Source organism: Poecilia mexicana, unplaced genomic scaffold, assembly GCF_051168715.1.
Source record: "Poecilia mexicana isolate PSO_F unplaced genomic scaffold, ASM5116871v1 scaffold_18, whole genome shotgun sequence".
Taxonomy (NCBI): Eukaryota; Metazoa; Chordata; class Actinopteri; order Cyprinodontiformes; family Poeciliidae; genus Poecilia; species Poecilia mexicana.
This window is the reverse complement of record NW_028263387.1, coordinates 4543765-4559671: the sequence shown is the minus strand read 5'-3', so window position 1 is coordinate 4559671 and position 15907 is coordinate 4543765. Positions and strand designations below refer to the sequence as shown.

General features: G+C 41.6%; 1 protein-coding gene across 1 annotated transcript in view; it reads right to left on the bottom strand.

Annotated features, from left to right (window-relative positions):
- Nucleotides 1-8419: 8419 nt before the first annotated feature.
- LOC106916795 (neurexin-2-like) overlaps nucleotides 8420-15907 on the bottom strand; it is a 171686-nt gene continuing 164198 nt past the window's right edge. Inside the window, exons 11-14 of the mRNA XM_088015978.1 lie at nucleotides 12142-12269; nucleotides 10154-10349; nucleotides 8852-9133; nucleotides 8420-8517 (exon numbers count right to left, since the gene is read on the bottom strand). Coding sequence (XP_087872104.1) covers nucleotides 8420-8517; nucleotides 8852-9133; nucleotides 10154-10349; nucleotides 12142-12269 — 704 coding nt within the window. The remainder of the gene's footprint in view (nucleotides 8518-8851; nucleotides 9134-10153; nucleotides 10350-12141; nucleotides 12270-15907) is intronic.

Sequence of the window (15907 nt, the reverse complement as noted above, 5' to 3'; positions counted from 1 at the left end):
CAGAATGACCCATTTCCGGTCCACATTTAAATCCAATTCAGAATGTGTGTCAAGACTTGACAACCAGTGTTCATAGACATTCCCTGTCCAATCTAGCTGACCTTGAGCTTTTGAAAATGTATGAAGTTCATTCCACTTCACATTTGTGCTTTTCAATCACTTAAAATTTCACTAAAATAACTTTTTTGTTGTAGCATAAGGAAACGTGAAACAGTTCAATCAGTATGAAAACATTTGCAAGGCACTGTGCTCAGAGGACAAAGTCAGAAACATGACATAGAACTACATAAAAGAGCAGTATTATGTATTTTCCAGGCACGTAGTGCCATTTTATAGCACAATCAAGTAACTATGTTGCCTTCAGTTGTGATAAAAATTCTCTATATATCACATATGACTTAAAAGAAATTTGACTTCATAATTTAAAGCAGTGGTCCCCAAAGTCGGTCCTCGAGGGCCGGCATCCTGCATGTTTTAGTTTAGTCGAGGACCGACTTTGGGGACCACTGATTTAAAGCCTTGAAATTGGGCCTCTGTCTCTTTAAGACACTCCTGCTCGTTTTGAAACTCCGCCTCCAGGAAGACATAACAATAGAGCTCCTCTATTAACCCTTTTTTTTTGCACTGAGAAGTGGCTCGTATAATGAGCTCAACTGATCCTCAAGGTGTTTGCTAATTGCTGCTGGCTAGTCTGAAGGAGCTGAGTGTGGGAGGGCTGCTCTGTGAGGAGGAAGCTCAGAAACTTTGAAACTCCAGTTCAGAGGAGGAGTTGTACTTCAAAGGCGGAGCTAGGTCCAACCAGGCGTTTGGCACAGCTGAATGGTTGCCAGGGGAGATTAAAGGGTTCCTCAAATAGGCATGAAAGAATCAAAGCACTATAACATGATGTAAAGTTCAAAAAAGTCAATTTTACATAATACTGCCTCTTTAAAGGACCCTTTATCCAACAATGTGCTGTATGAAATGTCAGAGCACCAGTCTCAGTTATCAACAAAAAAACCTGCTGCAACTGAAAAAGAAATGTGACCGAACAGAAGAACTTGCTTCCATTTTGTTCTCGGATGCCTCTCGGTGGGCTTCGTGCCGATACTCCTGGTTTATATATGTTCCATTTGTTGGCTGATCAAATGCTGCAGGTGTAAATCTAGGGAGTCGGGGCAGGGAGAGGGAGGGACTGTGGTTGCATGACAGAAAATGTCAAACCAGCGAGCTTATCTTAACTGTCCAGAACACCTGAGGCGTCCTCTCCGCTCCTCGTGCGTGCGTACGTGCGCGGTGCGGCCTCGGACTTTGTGTGGAGGAAGAATCATGAATACTAATGGGGCTCGCTGAAAGAGAAGGGCTGTGACTTGACTCTCAAAGGAGAGCGCTCAACAGTTCTCCCCTTCAACATCCTGACACGCACACGCTGCACCTGACCTCCCTCTTTGCAGCCCAGAGATAAAGTGGTGATTATCAAACGCACCAGGTTGCTATTAGCACAGGAGTAATAATAATAATAACTAAAAAAAAGAAACAATACAGGGTATTAATGAAATAAAGGTCAGGGTGGATCTGAGAGGGTCGCACGCTGGGAGGTTTTCAGCAATGTCTGAAACCTCTGGACCCACAACGAGAGTGACGAGGCATTACTTGACCAGGATAGGGTAGATGGATGGGAGTGGGCAGCAGCTGACCTCATCAGTATTCATGTATGGTAAGGCCAAACAAGCAGCATCACACAGAGGACTACAGACAGCGACTGTTCTGTCGCAGGAAGAGAACCGCGGCATGTAGAGTTCCGGATTTTAAAAAGAAGATACAAATGGAAGCGGTTATGACATTTTAGACAATGACAAGGTGTTAAAAAAAAAATAAATAAATAAAAAATAAATAAATCAGCGTCATGTATTCAGACTGAAGTAGAATAATGAAGATAAATACAGTGGAAATAAACAAGCAGCAACAGGAAAGGGGGCTGTGTAGGTGTAATATTGGCACTTAAATTAAAGGTTATAAAAAAATTATACAGTTAAGACAGCAAAGAAATCAATAGCAGACACAACAGGGAATTCAAGTTATACTGAAAAGAGAAAATATGTGAAAGTGGATCCGTCCAAGTACTTTAAGGCTAGAACATGTCGGGTCACCATCATTAATGAATATCGAGAGAAAACATCTCTGGCTCATCTGCCCCACAAACACCAGCCTGCAGGTTGGAACGTCATCTAAATGTATAATCAGCTACTTTAGATAATGGAGTTAAAATTGTTTTTAAGAAATGTATTTAGAGAAGATGGAATTCCATAATGCCACATAATTATATCTAGTACATAAAACAGTAAACATGACCTGTTTTTGTTTCTCAACATGAGACTTGCTGCATAAATGCACACAAACTGAACTACCACTCCAAATTACACTCCCTGTGACGTGTCGTAATTATATTATTGTTCAGATCCTAAAATATCTTTGCTCCAGGTGATCGCAGCCACGCGTTAATATGTTTTTATGCTTTTACGAGCGACTCTGACCTCCTGCTTCCCCTGGGATTAATTGTGATGGGCAGGGGCTGATCGATGTTGAAATTTAGCCCTAAGCGATTCGGGAAGATGTTTTAACCTTGGGAATTTCTTTTTCTAATGCAGTTAAGCTTCTTATGCGCATTGTAATAAATGCAGATGCACACAAACATGAGCGATCGTCCGAGAAAGCCCAAATGGATATAGTCACTCCAATGCCAAGGACAAGGCGATCCAACCCAGCAGGAAAATCTCTTACAAGCTCTTCATGTAAAAACATCAGTCAGCTTGAATTATAATTAGTTTAGTTTTTTTTTTTTTTTTTTTTTTAAATCCCTTTAGTCCTATGCATTGCAGTATCCAGGTATGAATTAATGTCCACATCTAACACTTCCTTTTTAGCTCGCGAGGCCAGAGGCATGAAAAGCAAACACATGCATGCGTTGAGCGCGCCGACACAGGCATGCTGAGATCCATCCCAACTATTACAGGCATGCAGCTGATGGTAAGGATTAATTATGCATATGCAGAAGCGAGGCCCGGGCTTGTGTGTTCAGATGGTGTCATGGAAAATACTCCGATCTCTTGGCGTTTTTAACATTTAATCGCATTGCGATCTTAGAGGGGTTTTATTGGGAATTTACTTGACGCAAAGTGGACGGAAGTGAAGGTCGCGGACCTGGTTTTAAGCAAAAAATAAATAATACAAAGAGTGGGGAGTGTGTTCTGGCTCGGTTAGACTAGATGAAGCGTGACGGAACATCAGCTTGGTAGTCCTGCCTCAGATTTTCTATTGGATTTAAATGTGGGCCATTCCCCTGTAGCTCTGACTGTAAACGATTTGGGTCATTGGAAGGTAAACCTCGTTCTGTCATTCATTTAATTTTGTGCTAGTTTTATGTATTAAGTGTTATTGACTTTGAAGCACTGTTTTGTGCTGCAGCCTCGTCCGCTCTTCGAACACAAATTTCTCCCATGGGAGACAAAAAAAGTTATCTTTTGGGCAACGGGATAAAAGCAGTTTCATTGGAGGTTTAAAGATTGCACTGGTGGACACGCTTCTGCTAGTATGCTAATAACTGAGCTAATTTGTCGTTCAGCAAGTTAGCTACCTTTAGAAACACTTAGCTTCCCAATTACCTTTATTTCAAGCAAGAAACATAAAACATGGAAAGTTGAAGACAAGATATAAACATTAAAACAATCTCTAAGGGCATTGTAACATGTACAAACTATAATGTCAAAATTTAGTGTTTGAAGGCAGATAACATTTAAATTGAAGTTAGCACTTAGCATTAGCTTCCACTGAATTCAATGCGAGTGTGGTGCATTAGTGTTAGGGGAACTAATGTGTATGATTAGCGCTTTAGGGTTAGTGAAATTAACTTTTTAATCAGCTATGTACCAAAATCTGACTGTTCCTGACTGGTCCATCTAATAAAAGTCTGTAAAGGAATCAGAGGACTTAACATCATATAAAATCCCAATAAAATACATCAAAGTTTGTGTTTCATCCATCTTTTAAGTCAACTAATTTCAGTAACTCTTTAGTGGATTGCTGGTTGTGCTAAAAAACAACAAATCCAGTCACGTAAGAGCGCATTTTGATGCAACGCACATCTGCTGGAAAACCTCACAGGGCATTTATATGTACGCCTCGCAACAAGAGCCATCATCATTCTCCTTATTGATTGAAAAAGAGAGGAGTAAACCAGATAATGAGAAAGTGGCGTACGTTTGTGTGACTTATCGCCGAGCAGACAGCTCTGTCAAATGTCACACCTCAGTGGTCAGGAATCTCTAATTAGCTGTAATCAGGACAATATGGGTGAGACTGCGGGCATCTGAACCAACTGTCACAAAACCGCTCTGCATACAGATACAGAAATGTTTTTTTTAAAACCATTAAAGTTGTTGTAGAAGGTGGTGATATTAGACACTAATTCCATTCCAAGACATTCGAGGATGTGTGGAGGAAGTAAGTCAAGGCTGATCCATTTGAGTGAGATTTGACATGAGGTATAATTATTTGCTCTAGTATTAGCTGCCTATTCAGATGTTAAGATGTGGGTTTTACCTCTGCGACGAAAATACCTCGGAATTTAAGGACAAATGAGACTTAGAGGTGTGCTTTGTAGAATCACTTAGACAAAACTTACTGAACAACTAAAGTGTTCTTTCTACATGCTGTGGAAAAGCTGATGTACTTGGCAAGTATTAATGTAACAACCGAATAAACGCCTATGTGGAAGTTCTTTCAGCAGAATGTGGCATGGTTAAATTGATTAGCTTCACTTATTAGAGCGAAACAGGTTATGCTACAGATGTAGCACATCAGATATAGTCAAAACACAGTAGCTGTGTTTCCATTGACCTTAATATCGTGCAAATTGGAATTACAAACATAAATCTGCTTAATGGAAACAACAATTTTGAAAAAAAATTCACTACAAAATTTTGCCGCTGGGATGCGGTAGTTTTTCGGCTGTATTAACATTTATTTACTCCACAAAACTGCAATGAAAACACATTTTACATGTCACATGTGTCGTGACCAACAACCGGATGTTAAACTGGAAAAAAAAAAAGAAATAGGAAGACAGGAAGAAGTAGGAAGATCAGTTTTTTTGACAACTTATTGTGTGAATAAACTGGTTTATTGAACAGAAACATCGCAATTGCAATTTTGTGTCTTTTTCTACGTGAGCGGAATATCAACGTTTTTCACATGGCTAACGATTCCAACATGCATGTTGTATCAAGTCTGTTGTCTTTCTGTCTGCGTTGCTGTTTATTCATAAATGGGTGGGTGTGTACTACCAGGCGAGCACAGCATGGCTCTCCAAGAGCTTATCCAGACAGAAGCAGCATCATAATCACACCGTGGGATGAAAACGCCAGATAAGGACGGAGCTTTGAATGTTATAGACCCGATATGCCAACATTCTCGAATCTGGTTCAGGGCCACGATTAGAGCTTAAATGAATCACAGGTGCTGCTTTGTAAATGGGATGAATCTGGCGCTTATACGCTACGATACAAACAGATGTAAGATGGCACAATCGTGGTGGTACGGAAATTAGCAAAGAGGCTCGTCTACATTCTTGGGACACAGTGGAGAAAACTGGCTACTGGAAAATGTTGTGAAGTGAGTGGGCTCTTATCACCGAGTGGGGTATTAGCACTCGTAATATGCTGCGCCACTTGGCTGACAATATGAGAAGAGCTGGCATTTCAGACAAGGACACGATTTGCCAGCCTGAAATGGAGGTATTTATGACGGTAACTGTATTTGACTCCCCACATGAGAGGAGCATTCGCTTGTGTGTGTGTGTGTGTGTGTGTATGTATGTGGTTTCTTGTAGCAGATAATGAAAATGTTGGGAGTGTGCTACTAAAAACAACACAAATGAACCGAGAAGCCGCAGCGTTCGCTGTGTAGGAGTATATTACTAACTGCTACGGCAAATGCAAGGGAGAAAAGCAACAAGAAGAGCAAACACAGCCAACCAATCATCATCTCAATCTTGGTTCAATTTTTTTACTTAGACATATACTTTTATCTGCATGAGTTTACATGATGGAAGCCTGACAAGCTGCTGCATTGGCATGACGCATCATCCACCATTTAGCTTAAGCTAATTTTGCCATGGAAATGCAGGCCCCCCTTTTCCAGGCTGAATTTGTGAAACGGCTATAAATCCACAGAGAGTCCCCAAAGATCATTTTTATGCTGATTGTGTCAATTTAAACAGCCGAGCAAGTCGAGATGTTAGAGCTTCAGTCCAATTATGGATGCCAGATGGAAGAGAAAATGAAGAGGAGAAAGTGGTAAAGGTTGTCATTTTAAGAGAGCAACAATTTTAAATAATGCTTTTAAAGTGTTTGTGGGGGGTGGGAGAGAAAGAAATGGATTTCTGAATACCTTTAAGAAGCAAAACTCTGAATAATGTTATTGGAAAAGTGACGTCTTCTCATGCATAAGCAACCCAAGCAACATCAAATAAACAGCAGGATAACACAACCTTCAGTAGAATTCTTCTAAGTCTTTTCAATCCGGCCTATTATGAGGGGATTTTTGGTCTTTACAGCAGACAGAGAATTGCAAGCCAGTGAACTGAATGCAACATCTGGTTAAAAGTTTTGGAATTTAATGTCAACATTTTAAAACGGAGACTGGTGAAGAATATGTTTGAAAATCAGAACTAAACTGATTGTCCGTACATTAAGTTTATCAAACCTTAATGGGACAGTATGTGTTTTCCACAGGTGCCATTTTACAGCACAATCAAGTAACTGTTACCTTTAGTTATAAAAATGTTCTATATATTAAAAATGACTTAAAAAGAAATTCTGCTTCTTCGGACTCTTTAATGCTTCCTGCTCTTTCTGAAACTCCACCTTCAAGAAGTCTTTACAACATGGCTCCTATATTATCCCTTTAACAATATTTTTTTTTTTTTTTTTTCCCAGCGTTGCACTGAAAAGCAGCTTGTATAATGAGCTCAGCAGATGTGCAGTTCCACCAAGTGTTTGCTCTTTGTTATTGGCTAGTCTGAAGGGGCTCAGTGCAGGCAGGCTGCTCTGTGAGGTGGATACTGGGTAGCTCCGAGGAGGAGCTGCGCCTTGAAGGCGGGGCTAGGTCCAACCAGATGTTTTGCTCAGCTGAATGGTTGCTTGCTGTAGGACAGGGGTGTCCAAAGTCGGTCCTCGAGGGTCGGCATCCTACATGTTTCAGTTCTCTCCCTGGTGGTCGTAACAACCTCCTCGGCAAGACAACGTTCTCCTTAGGCCTTCTAATGAGCCATCATTTGATGCAGGTGTGCTAAACTAGAGAGAGAACTAAAAAATGCAGGATGCCGGCCCTCGAGGACCGACTTTGGACACCCTACTGTAGGAGATTAAAGGGTTTATCTAACGTGCATGAAAGAATCAAGCCAACAATGTTTTTGATGAGGAAAAACTTTATAACATGCTGGAAAGCTCAAAACAATAATACTCCTCTCCTAATACTTAAAGCATCAGAAAACATGATTATAGGATCTGGTGAAGATATCCCAACTAAAATGTTACTCAGATTAGCTTGGAGATTTGCCTTTGCCTCATCACATTATTCACATCAGTGTGTGTAAACGTGTGTATGAATGGGTTAATGACTGCAGTGTAAAGAGCTCTGAAGACCTCGACATTGATGAAATGTTATACAAACAGGGCATTATGCAATTATTTTAGCTTCAATGCCAGATACCAAATCTCATTAGTGAGCTCAAGACTACTTCAGCTGGGGAACACATGGGCTCATGTCACAAGTGTAATGCAGTCCTGAGCCCTGGGGATGGAAGTTGTGAACTGAACACATCTACAGAGACTAAAGGCAACCCAGTGACTACTGACGGTCGGCGCTGTGCGGGCGAATCCGACACCCTGCCGACTACAGGTACGCTCTGGCAAAAGTGAGAGGTAGACAGTGGAAGTTAGAGGACTAGACAAGCTGTGCAGACTCACTAAGTGAATTTAAATTGGGCAGCATGAGCATGAACATGCTGAGGAATCAATATGTGCTATTAGCATCTCCTGTCAGCGAGGTTGTAATGAAGCACAGGAAAAGGAGGGGGGAAAAAATTGCAGAGAAAAGCTCGAGTTGGGGAACATCAAAGCGATCATCAGTGTGAAACCCTGCCTTGTCCCTGACAGCTTAGGCTAAGAAAAGCACAGCAGCCGAAGCGCCATAGAGCACTGAGCCAAAGACATATGCTGCAGAAAGTAGGACAAAATATGATGTGCTCAGGCAATTATCTATGGATTTTTTCCCTCAATACACAAAGAACCCTAACAGGCGTCACGTGACACCTGCCGTCTTCAAACCCAGCTTGACACGATTCTTTTTCCTGACTACAATTATTCACTGTTTGGAGTGATTACATGGATTTAAATTTGCCACAGTTCCATAAGCCCATGGGCTCAAGATGGACTATGAACTTGAAAGGCAAGTAGCAGAACCCAGCTGGCTGGGGATCTGGTGGAAAAACCCCAAAAGGGAACAGGCAGTGGAAAACATCACCCAACAAGCCAGAGCCATGAGCCAGGAGGCTAGCCTCAACAGGAAGCAGAGGAAGCCAAGGAGACTGCTTGTTGAAGCTGGGGGTCATCTCATTGTTTCTGAAATCACAACCATTCCAATGGTTCAATTGGTTATTTAAAACTTGTTGTGAACATAAATTATCCTCTCTAAGAAGATTAAGTCAACCCAAAACTTGAAGTCTTTCAAGTCCTGCTAACACAGATGTGGTTTTCAATGGCGGCTTCACCAAACAAATCACCAAAGAGAAGCAGAAAGACAAAGGTCTTACCATGGCCCCCGCGTGTCACAAAGGGCATCCGGTTGATGGCAATGGGCACAGTGCCATGTTTGTTGTGGAAGTGGTGAACATGGTGGGTGGTGCTGAGGGAGGAGGAGACTCGGGCGGCTACGGCTGGACATGGGAACACCAGCAATGCCAGAGAGAGCACCAGCCGGAACAGCAGGGCAGGGCTGGCCCACACCACGGGGGACGCCGCCGCACCCTGCCTGGGCACCAATAGCAACCCTCCGTCTACCTCCACTTCCACCTCCTGCTCCATGGGGGCGGGGCCTGAGAAGAAGGGCAGGCCTCTCCCCCTCATGCGACACAAACAGGAAGTGAACATCTCAAAGGAATCCAGGGCCCATGATCCCCCCAGCCTACCAGCCTGGGATTGGACAAAAAAATAATAATAATAACAAAGGAACAGAAAATACAGATTAAAAAGAAGTATAAGCCAAGAAAGGGGGAACAAAAATCAAAAGCAGATCCTTTGCTTGAAAATCCCAAAAATGACTGGAAATAAAATCACTGAAGAAGAAGAAAAAAATACAAGATCCTCTCTGAGATGAAAAATCTCCAGGAGTCAAATATTGATATCCAGAAGCTTCTTGATCCTTTAAAACCAATGTTCCTACTCCTACCCTAAAACAGCTAATTAAATCTGATAAACGGAACTGTCGAAACAGAATCTTAGCCGATAAGTATTAACTTAGCAAACATGGGACTCCATCTTAGACACTTGTCTGCGATGATCTTTCAGTCAATTGTTCTTCAGGATTCCCATTGCCTTGGGGAGATCTTCAGAGGTTTTCTCCTCCCATAATCCGAGCCTACCATCTCTGCTTAGTCTGCCCGACACAACTTATGGCAGCCGAACGAGAAAACACATCTGAATAAAACCAGAGTGCAGAATAAACAGGAGCAGACAAGGATGCTGCGAAGAAGGAGCGTCCAAAATCCGGTTCTGGGTTTTTTTTTTTTTTAGAATCCTTGAGGGAGCTATGAAACCCTTTCAGTCAGGAGCCGAGAGAAGGAAAAACACAGATTAAGACATAAAATGAAGCACTCCGGGGCAAAGGAGGAATCTGGAGCCGGAGCAAAAACAGCTGGCTATTTCCAAGCACGCCGTTGAAATCCTTCCCCTCTATTCTGGCAGGATAAATCAATACGGGTCATAGAATGCTGAGCAGCCCCCAAGAAAAACAGCTTAACGAGATTAAACCATAACCAAAAGCGCTGAAGTGCCTGGCGTTCAGTTCATCTCAACAATCTTCCCATCCTAGGACTGACAAACAAGCTCCGTCCTACTTGCTCCCTCCTCTCGCTTTGAGAATCCACTGCTGAGCCGCTTCAAAGACCGCTCTCCAAGGTGGGAAAGCGACGGGAAACAGTTGCGGGTCCCCTTGACGGAGCGCCGACGCGGGAAGCTGCTGCCGCTGCTGGCTCGCTCAGACGGTCTGACGGGGATGCTGCTGCCGCTGCTGCCTTCGCTGTGAAATTCATGCTAATTGAATCAGAAGCTGCAGCAACGAGCACATCCTTCCTGCCCGCGCAGTTCTCCCATCTCCTTTTCCTCCGATCGAGTCAGCCAGGGCGCCCACCCCCCCCACCTCCACTCTTCCTTCCACCCCAAACTGCATACAGCTCTGTACTTGGCAAACCAAAAAGGAGGGGGAGAAAAAAAATAGCTACCAAAAACCAAAACAAACAAAAAAAGAACCTGTGATAGGAGTCGGAAAAGAAGGATAAGGTAGACACATTTAGATCCTTTGGATGCAAAGACCGTCAGTGTGATACACAGGGCAGCGCAGTGATGAAGAGAGAGAGGGAGAGAGAAAAAGAGAGAGTGTGTGTGTTTGGTTGTCTGGCTGAAGCGGAGAGGGGAAGAAAAGTGAGAGAGAAGGAGCGGGCGAGTGGGAGGGGAATGAAGGAGAAGAGGACACATGTAGAAACGATGGAAGAATTGCATGGATGTTGTGTACAATAGATAAACACGTAGAGAAGCTGCTGATTTTCAAACTGATCACTCTGCTGTGAGTGACATGTCCTGAAGATCCACATGCTAGAGATAAACCCATCACAATTCTGTCACTAGTTTCCGATCTCCAACTTCTTTGTTAGAAATCTGAGTTGATCCCAAGAGCTATAGCATAACAGGACTTAAAATATCTGTTCAGCCTTCCTGTCATGAACAACTACTGATATTTGAAGAAGAGGCAATGCTCTCTACATCATGGCTTCCCAACACAAATAAAGACAATTATAAAGTCAGCCTTCTATCACCTGAAGAAGGAGTAACTTCTCAAAAAGATTATGAGAAACTAATGCATGCTCAGAAAACAAATTCAAAATATCTTTGTTAATTTAGGACCAAAAAAGATACAGACCCATTGTCGCCGTATCAACCTTCCAGACCTCTCAGGTCTTCTGGTTCTGGTCTGCTCTGCATCCCCAGAACCAGAACCAAACATGGAGAAGCAGCATTTAGCTGCTATGCTCCTCTAAGATGGAACAAACTTCCAGAAAACTGCAAAGCATATGAAACACCGAGTTCCTTAAAGTGAAGGCTAAAGTCTCAGCTGTTTAGAGTTGCCTTTGATTAATAATTGGAAAGCAGATTAATTCTGTTCTGGATTACAACTTTTTCTTACTTTTACTTTGCCTCTGTATTTTAATGTTTGTTTTTTGGTTGTTTACTGTATTGTGTAACCCACTTTGAACTGTTCGCTGGAACATGCTATACAAATCTACCCATCTTCAATAGCTTACTGGTCCTGGAAATAGCCAACTTTATGCCTTCCTCATTCAATAACATCATCTACATCAAAGATTGTGATTTTGGTTGTTGAAGCAAAGCTCTGGCTCTTCCTCAGTGTTCTTTCCATGTCTTTCACAACATAAATGTACTCAAAGTATCTCCCACATCTCCTTTCAGACAGTCTGACGCATTGAGATGACAAGAGAAGATGAAGAGCAAGTCCCAGTCATTCCCATTAAATCTGAAAAATGAATTTCAAATGTGAGGAAAATTAGCGTGAAACAAGATAAAGAAAGAAAGCAGAAATGAGGCGGAATAAGAGAAACAGAAGGTGGAGGGGGAGATTGTGTACAAGATAAATCAGGGCTGATAAAGATCGTATTTGGGACAGGAGCTCAGCGCGGGAGACAAGAAGCAAGAAAAATGGCCGAAGCCAAGAAAAGGCAGGAGACGTCCTCTGCGCTGATGGAGAGAGCTGAGCCTGGGCTATTACTCATGTGTTCGCGCACCCACGCACACAACAGCCAAACACACTCACCCCAGTCAGCCAGGTGGGAGGGTCCCCCGAGAGACCGGAGATGCTGTGCTTGCTGATGGAGGGAGGAAACATCGCCCAGGGTGACCAGGACAAGAGTTCTGATCCGGCGCTAAGGCTGAACTCCCGAACTCAGAGTCAAAAAAACATAAAACTTCTCAATGTTCTGACGGTTATTCATCATTTGATTTTTTTTTTCCCCCCTTTGGTAATGACAATGTTTCCTTCAGAGGGCAGTGTGTGGACTGGGAACTCATTATGAGGAAAAAAAAAACTCAGAGGAGTATACTAACACCTGCTGCTGAACTCCCCTACGGCAACAGAAGAAACAAGCAACACAGAACACGAAAACACACACACACACACAGGTGAAGAATTGGCCCTCGACGCACACGCGTGCATAAAAACCGCAACACACACTCTGGCAACTGTCGTGTCAGCGCAGCTGCCGTATGATGCAACGACTCACATCTCAAAAAGGCTAAAAGCTACCAGGCTTCAGACGCTGAGCGTTCTGCCGGAGAAATTACAGACTCCAGAAATCCTTCAGGGGAAAGTACGGTCATAGATGGAGAAGGTGGGCTTAGCTGACTGACAGATGTGGGATCAAAGCCTCTCCTCTACACTCTAATCCCGAGGAAACATTCTTATGATTACACACCTAATTAATTAGACTTCAGACTTCTCGAGATGTTGAGAAGCCAAATACAAAGTAAGAGGATTCTCTCTCTTCTAAGTGTAAGAAGGAAATTACAAGGGAGTTTAGCAGTAGAGGTAATGTTAATGTATGGGCCTGTAAAAAAACAGTGCAAGGTTTGAAGACACTCAGGAAGATAAAAGGAGCTTGATGCAAGAGCAGACTTGCAATTTTTTGTGTTGGAACACAAAAGCTAGGATAACGGGACAAGTTTCGTCTCTTTAGTGAGTTCAGACAAACACCACAAAAAAGCAAATCATCAATTTTTAACACCAGTTTCCCCATTTCTACTCAGTAGCTTTCTGAAACACTAAGGGCCCAGCGTCGGCTGCTTATGTAAGGACGCTGCAGGGAGACTTGTTTTAGAATTAGGGAACAAAGTTAGATATCATTTCATGGAGTGTTGGATACATCGGACAAGATTCCAGGCGTATGTTTAATACATTAACACTAACGGTAACCCTAGCATTAGATAACTTTAACCCAACAAAATCAGGACTCCATTCAGGCATTGTTAGTGGTTCTTCTTCTGCTTTTGAGATGCTTTATAAAGTCTTCTTTTCATGAAAACCTAAAAACCTGAGACTCACTTTGAATTTCACGCAGCAGCGATGCAGCACATCACCGCCTGTGTACTGCTTGCGTTTCGTACTGTTTTCTCATGTTGTTAAATAGTAATTCAACTTTTATTTTTTGACAAAAAGAGGCACAGCTGTGGATTGTTTTAACTGTGTGGCTGCTTTCTAATGTCTCAAAGAAGAAAGTGACTTTCAAATTGATACCTTTTCTTTTGTTAGTAAGGGAAATACCAACAGGAGCTTGACTCTTGCATTTCTGTTGCTTTTCTTTCTTTTCCTTTGGCTACACTGGGTTTTATCAACTTCAGTAAATAATCCATATAATGTCACTGAGAGTGTTAACCATGTGCAAAATTTGTGGGTATGAAGGCTGATTTAAATGTGTGAAAATATGTCAAAAAGCTTAAGACCTCCTCCTTTAGATCTGTTGTATGACTCCAAAACGGCATGTCTTGCTACCATTTTTGTACTTTGGATTCTTAAATCCTATGATTTATTAATTGCCACTGCTTGTTTTCTGAATCGATTCCCGTAGGATTATAATCTTCATCACAGTCAGTGTCATTTTCCTACCTCCTTCATGTGGTCAAAATTCCCCCCGGTTCACTTATTCAGAATGTTTTCAACAGTTTCCATATAAATATACAACTAGTCAGAATCAATTTATGTCTTTATGTTAGTTAATTAATGTGTTTTGTTACCCATCAAACACTGTAATCCCCCAAAAGGTCATAACAATATGTGCACCATATGTGGCGCTGTATGGGGAGTACCAGTAAATTATTTCACTCACAGCTGGAGAGTTCTTTTTTGGCCTTTCCAAAGTGGAATTTCATGGTTGAACTCAGAGAAATTTCTGAACAAAATAATTTAGAGTGCTGTATGAACTGCATTGCCATACAGAGCCCTTATTTATATGGGTATATTTAAACAACGCATGGGTTGAAAGAAAACTGACTGAAATAAAGCGTAGCTAACTCACAGTGTGCAGAAGTAGAGTGTTGGCTTGATCTAGTGCAAAACCAAAGAATAATATTATCACTAGATGTGTTTGCATTACAAATGTGCTCAAACCTTTATTGATTTTCTGCTAAGGTTGACAAAAGAACAATTTTGCAATTTCTGTGTTTCTATTAAATAAGAAACACAATTACAATCACGTTAAGTTTGAAAATAATAAGTTATGAACAAAACATGCTCCGCCATCATCCTCCAACTTTGCGCCAGTGGCAACAGCCAGTTGGTGATCATGACTCATGATGTGAAGAAAACTATTTCCGTTGCAGCTTTGCAGAAAAAATAAAATAAAAATAAAAAAAAAATTTCAGTACAGCCAAAAACCATCTCATCCTATAACACAATTTTTTTTCTCCAAAATAGGCGTGTTTGCAGCAATCACATTTATTTTCAAAATATCAAACTGCACAAGTATATGGTCAGAGGAAACGTAGTAGCACAAAAGATTTTTTGTAGTGAAACCTAGAATAAATGCCTCCATCCTGAGGCTGAAAACTGGAGTATGGAGTAAGACAATGCTAATGCTGCTAATCACCGCAGGTCAAACTGATAACTTCACTGGACTTTGATCTGAATCTGGACCAAACAGCAAGTCAGTTCAGACCCAATCCTCAACTTATTTTTACCTTTAACACTGAGGAAACAGACATGTGGAGGACAGCGGAGCACAAGTCAGCCAAAGTTTTAGTCAAGTTACTGATGGATACTATATTGCTTTTCTAAAAGTGAGTAAACCCATGTTTGAAGCTGAGTAGACTGTTTAGAAGCTCCACTGAGACAGACTATTGTATTTTGATTTAACTAATTAGTAAGAGAGTTTCCAAACCACTGACCTCAATAAATTTGTGTTATTTTTCACCTCAGCTGTAATATGTCTTCACATGGCTTCACTAACTGTTTGGTACAGTAGTTAGAAAATGTGCTTAATTTGGTAAATATTGAATTTTGACTTTGCAAATGCAATTTGTACAAAACATAATATTTATGCAAATTAGAATGCTCATTGGCTGCAGACAACCACAGAATCCACTGAGGGTTGCTTCGTATTCTGTAGCAATCTCTTCAACTTTTACCTACAGCTGTTTTGATGTTTGTTTTTATCATAACTGCATGCAAAGAAATACACGCTATTTGTGGAGTTACATTTATTAGACTTACATGGACATTTCTTCCTAAATTGGTCACGTTTCGTTAGAGGTAGGACCCAAATGTAAAGTGTAATTGAAAGCAAAAACAACAACAAACAAGCAAACAACAGCAAACTTACAATGAAAGAAACTGGGGGAAGACGTCGGGCAAAGAGATGAACTGGGGAATAGGCAAAGAAACGCAGATAAAGACAGATGAATCAGTGGAGTATAATGCAGAAAGGAAGCTGTATATACACTGAGGAGGGAGTAGAGAATTACATGAGAACAAGAAGAGCTAATCACAAGTAAATAGATGCAGCTGGAGAAGGGAGCAGGCAAAGGCAAAC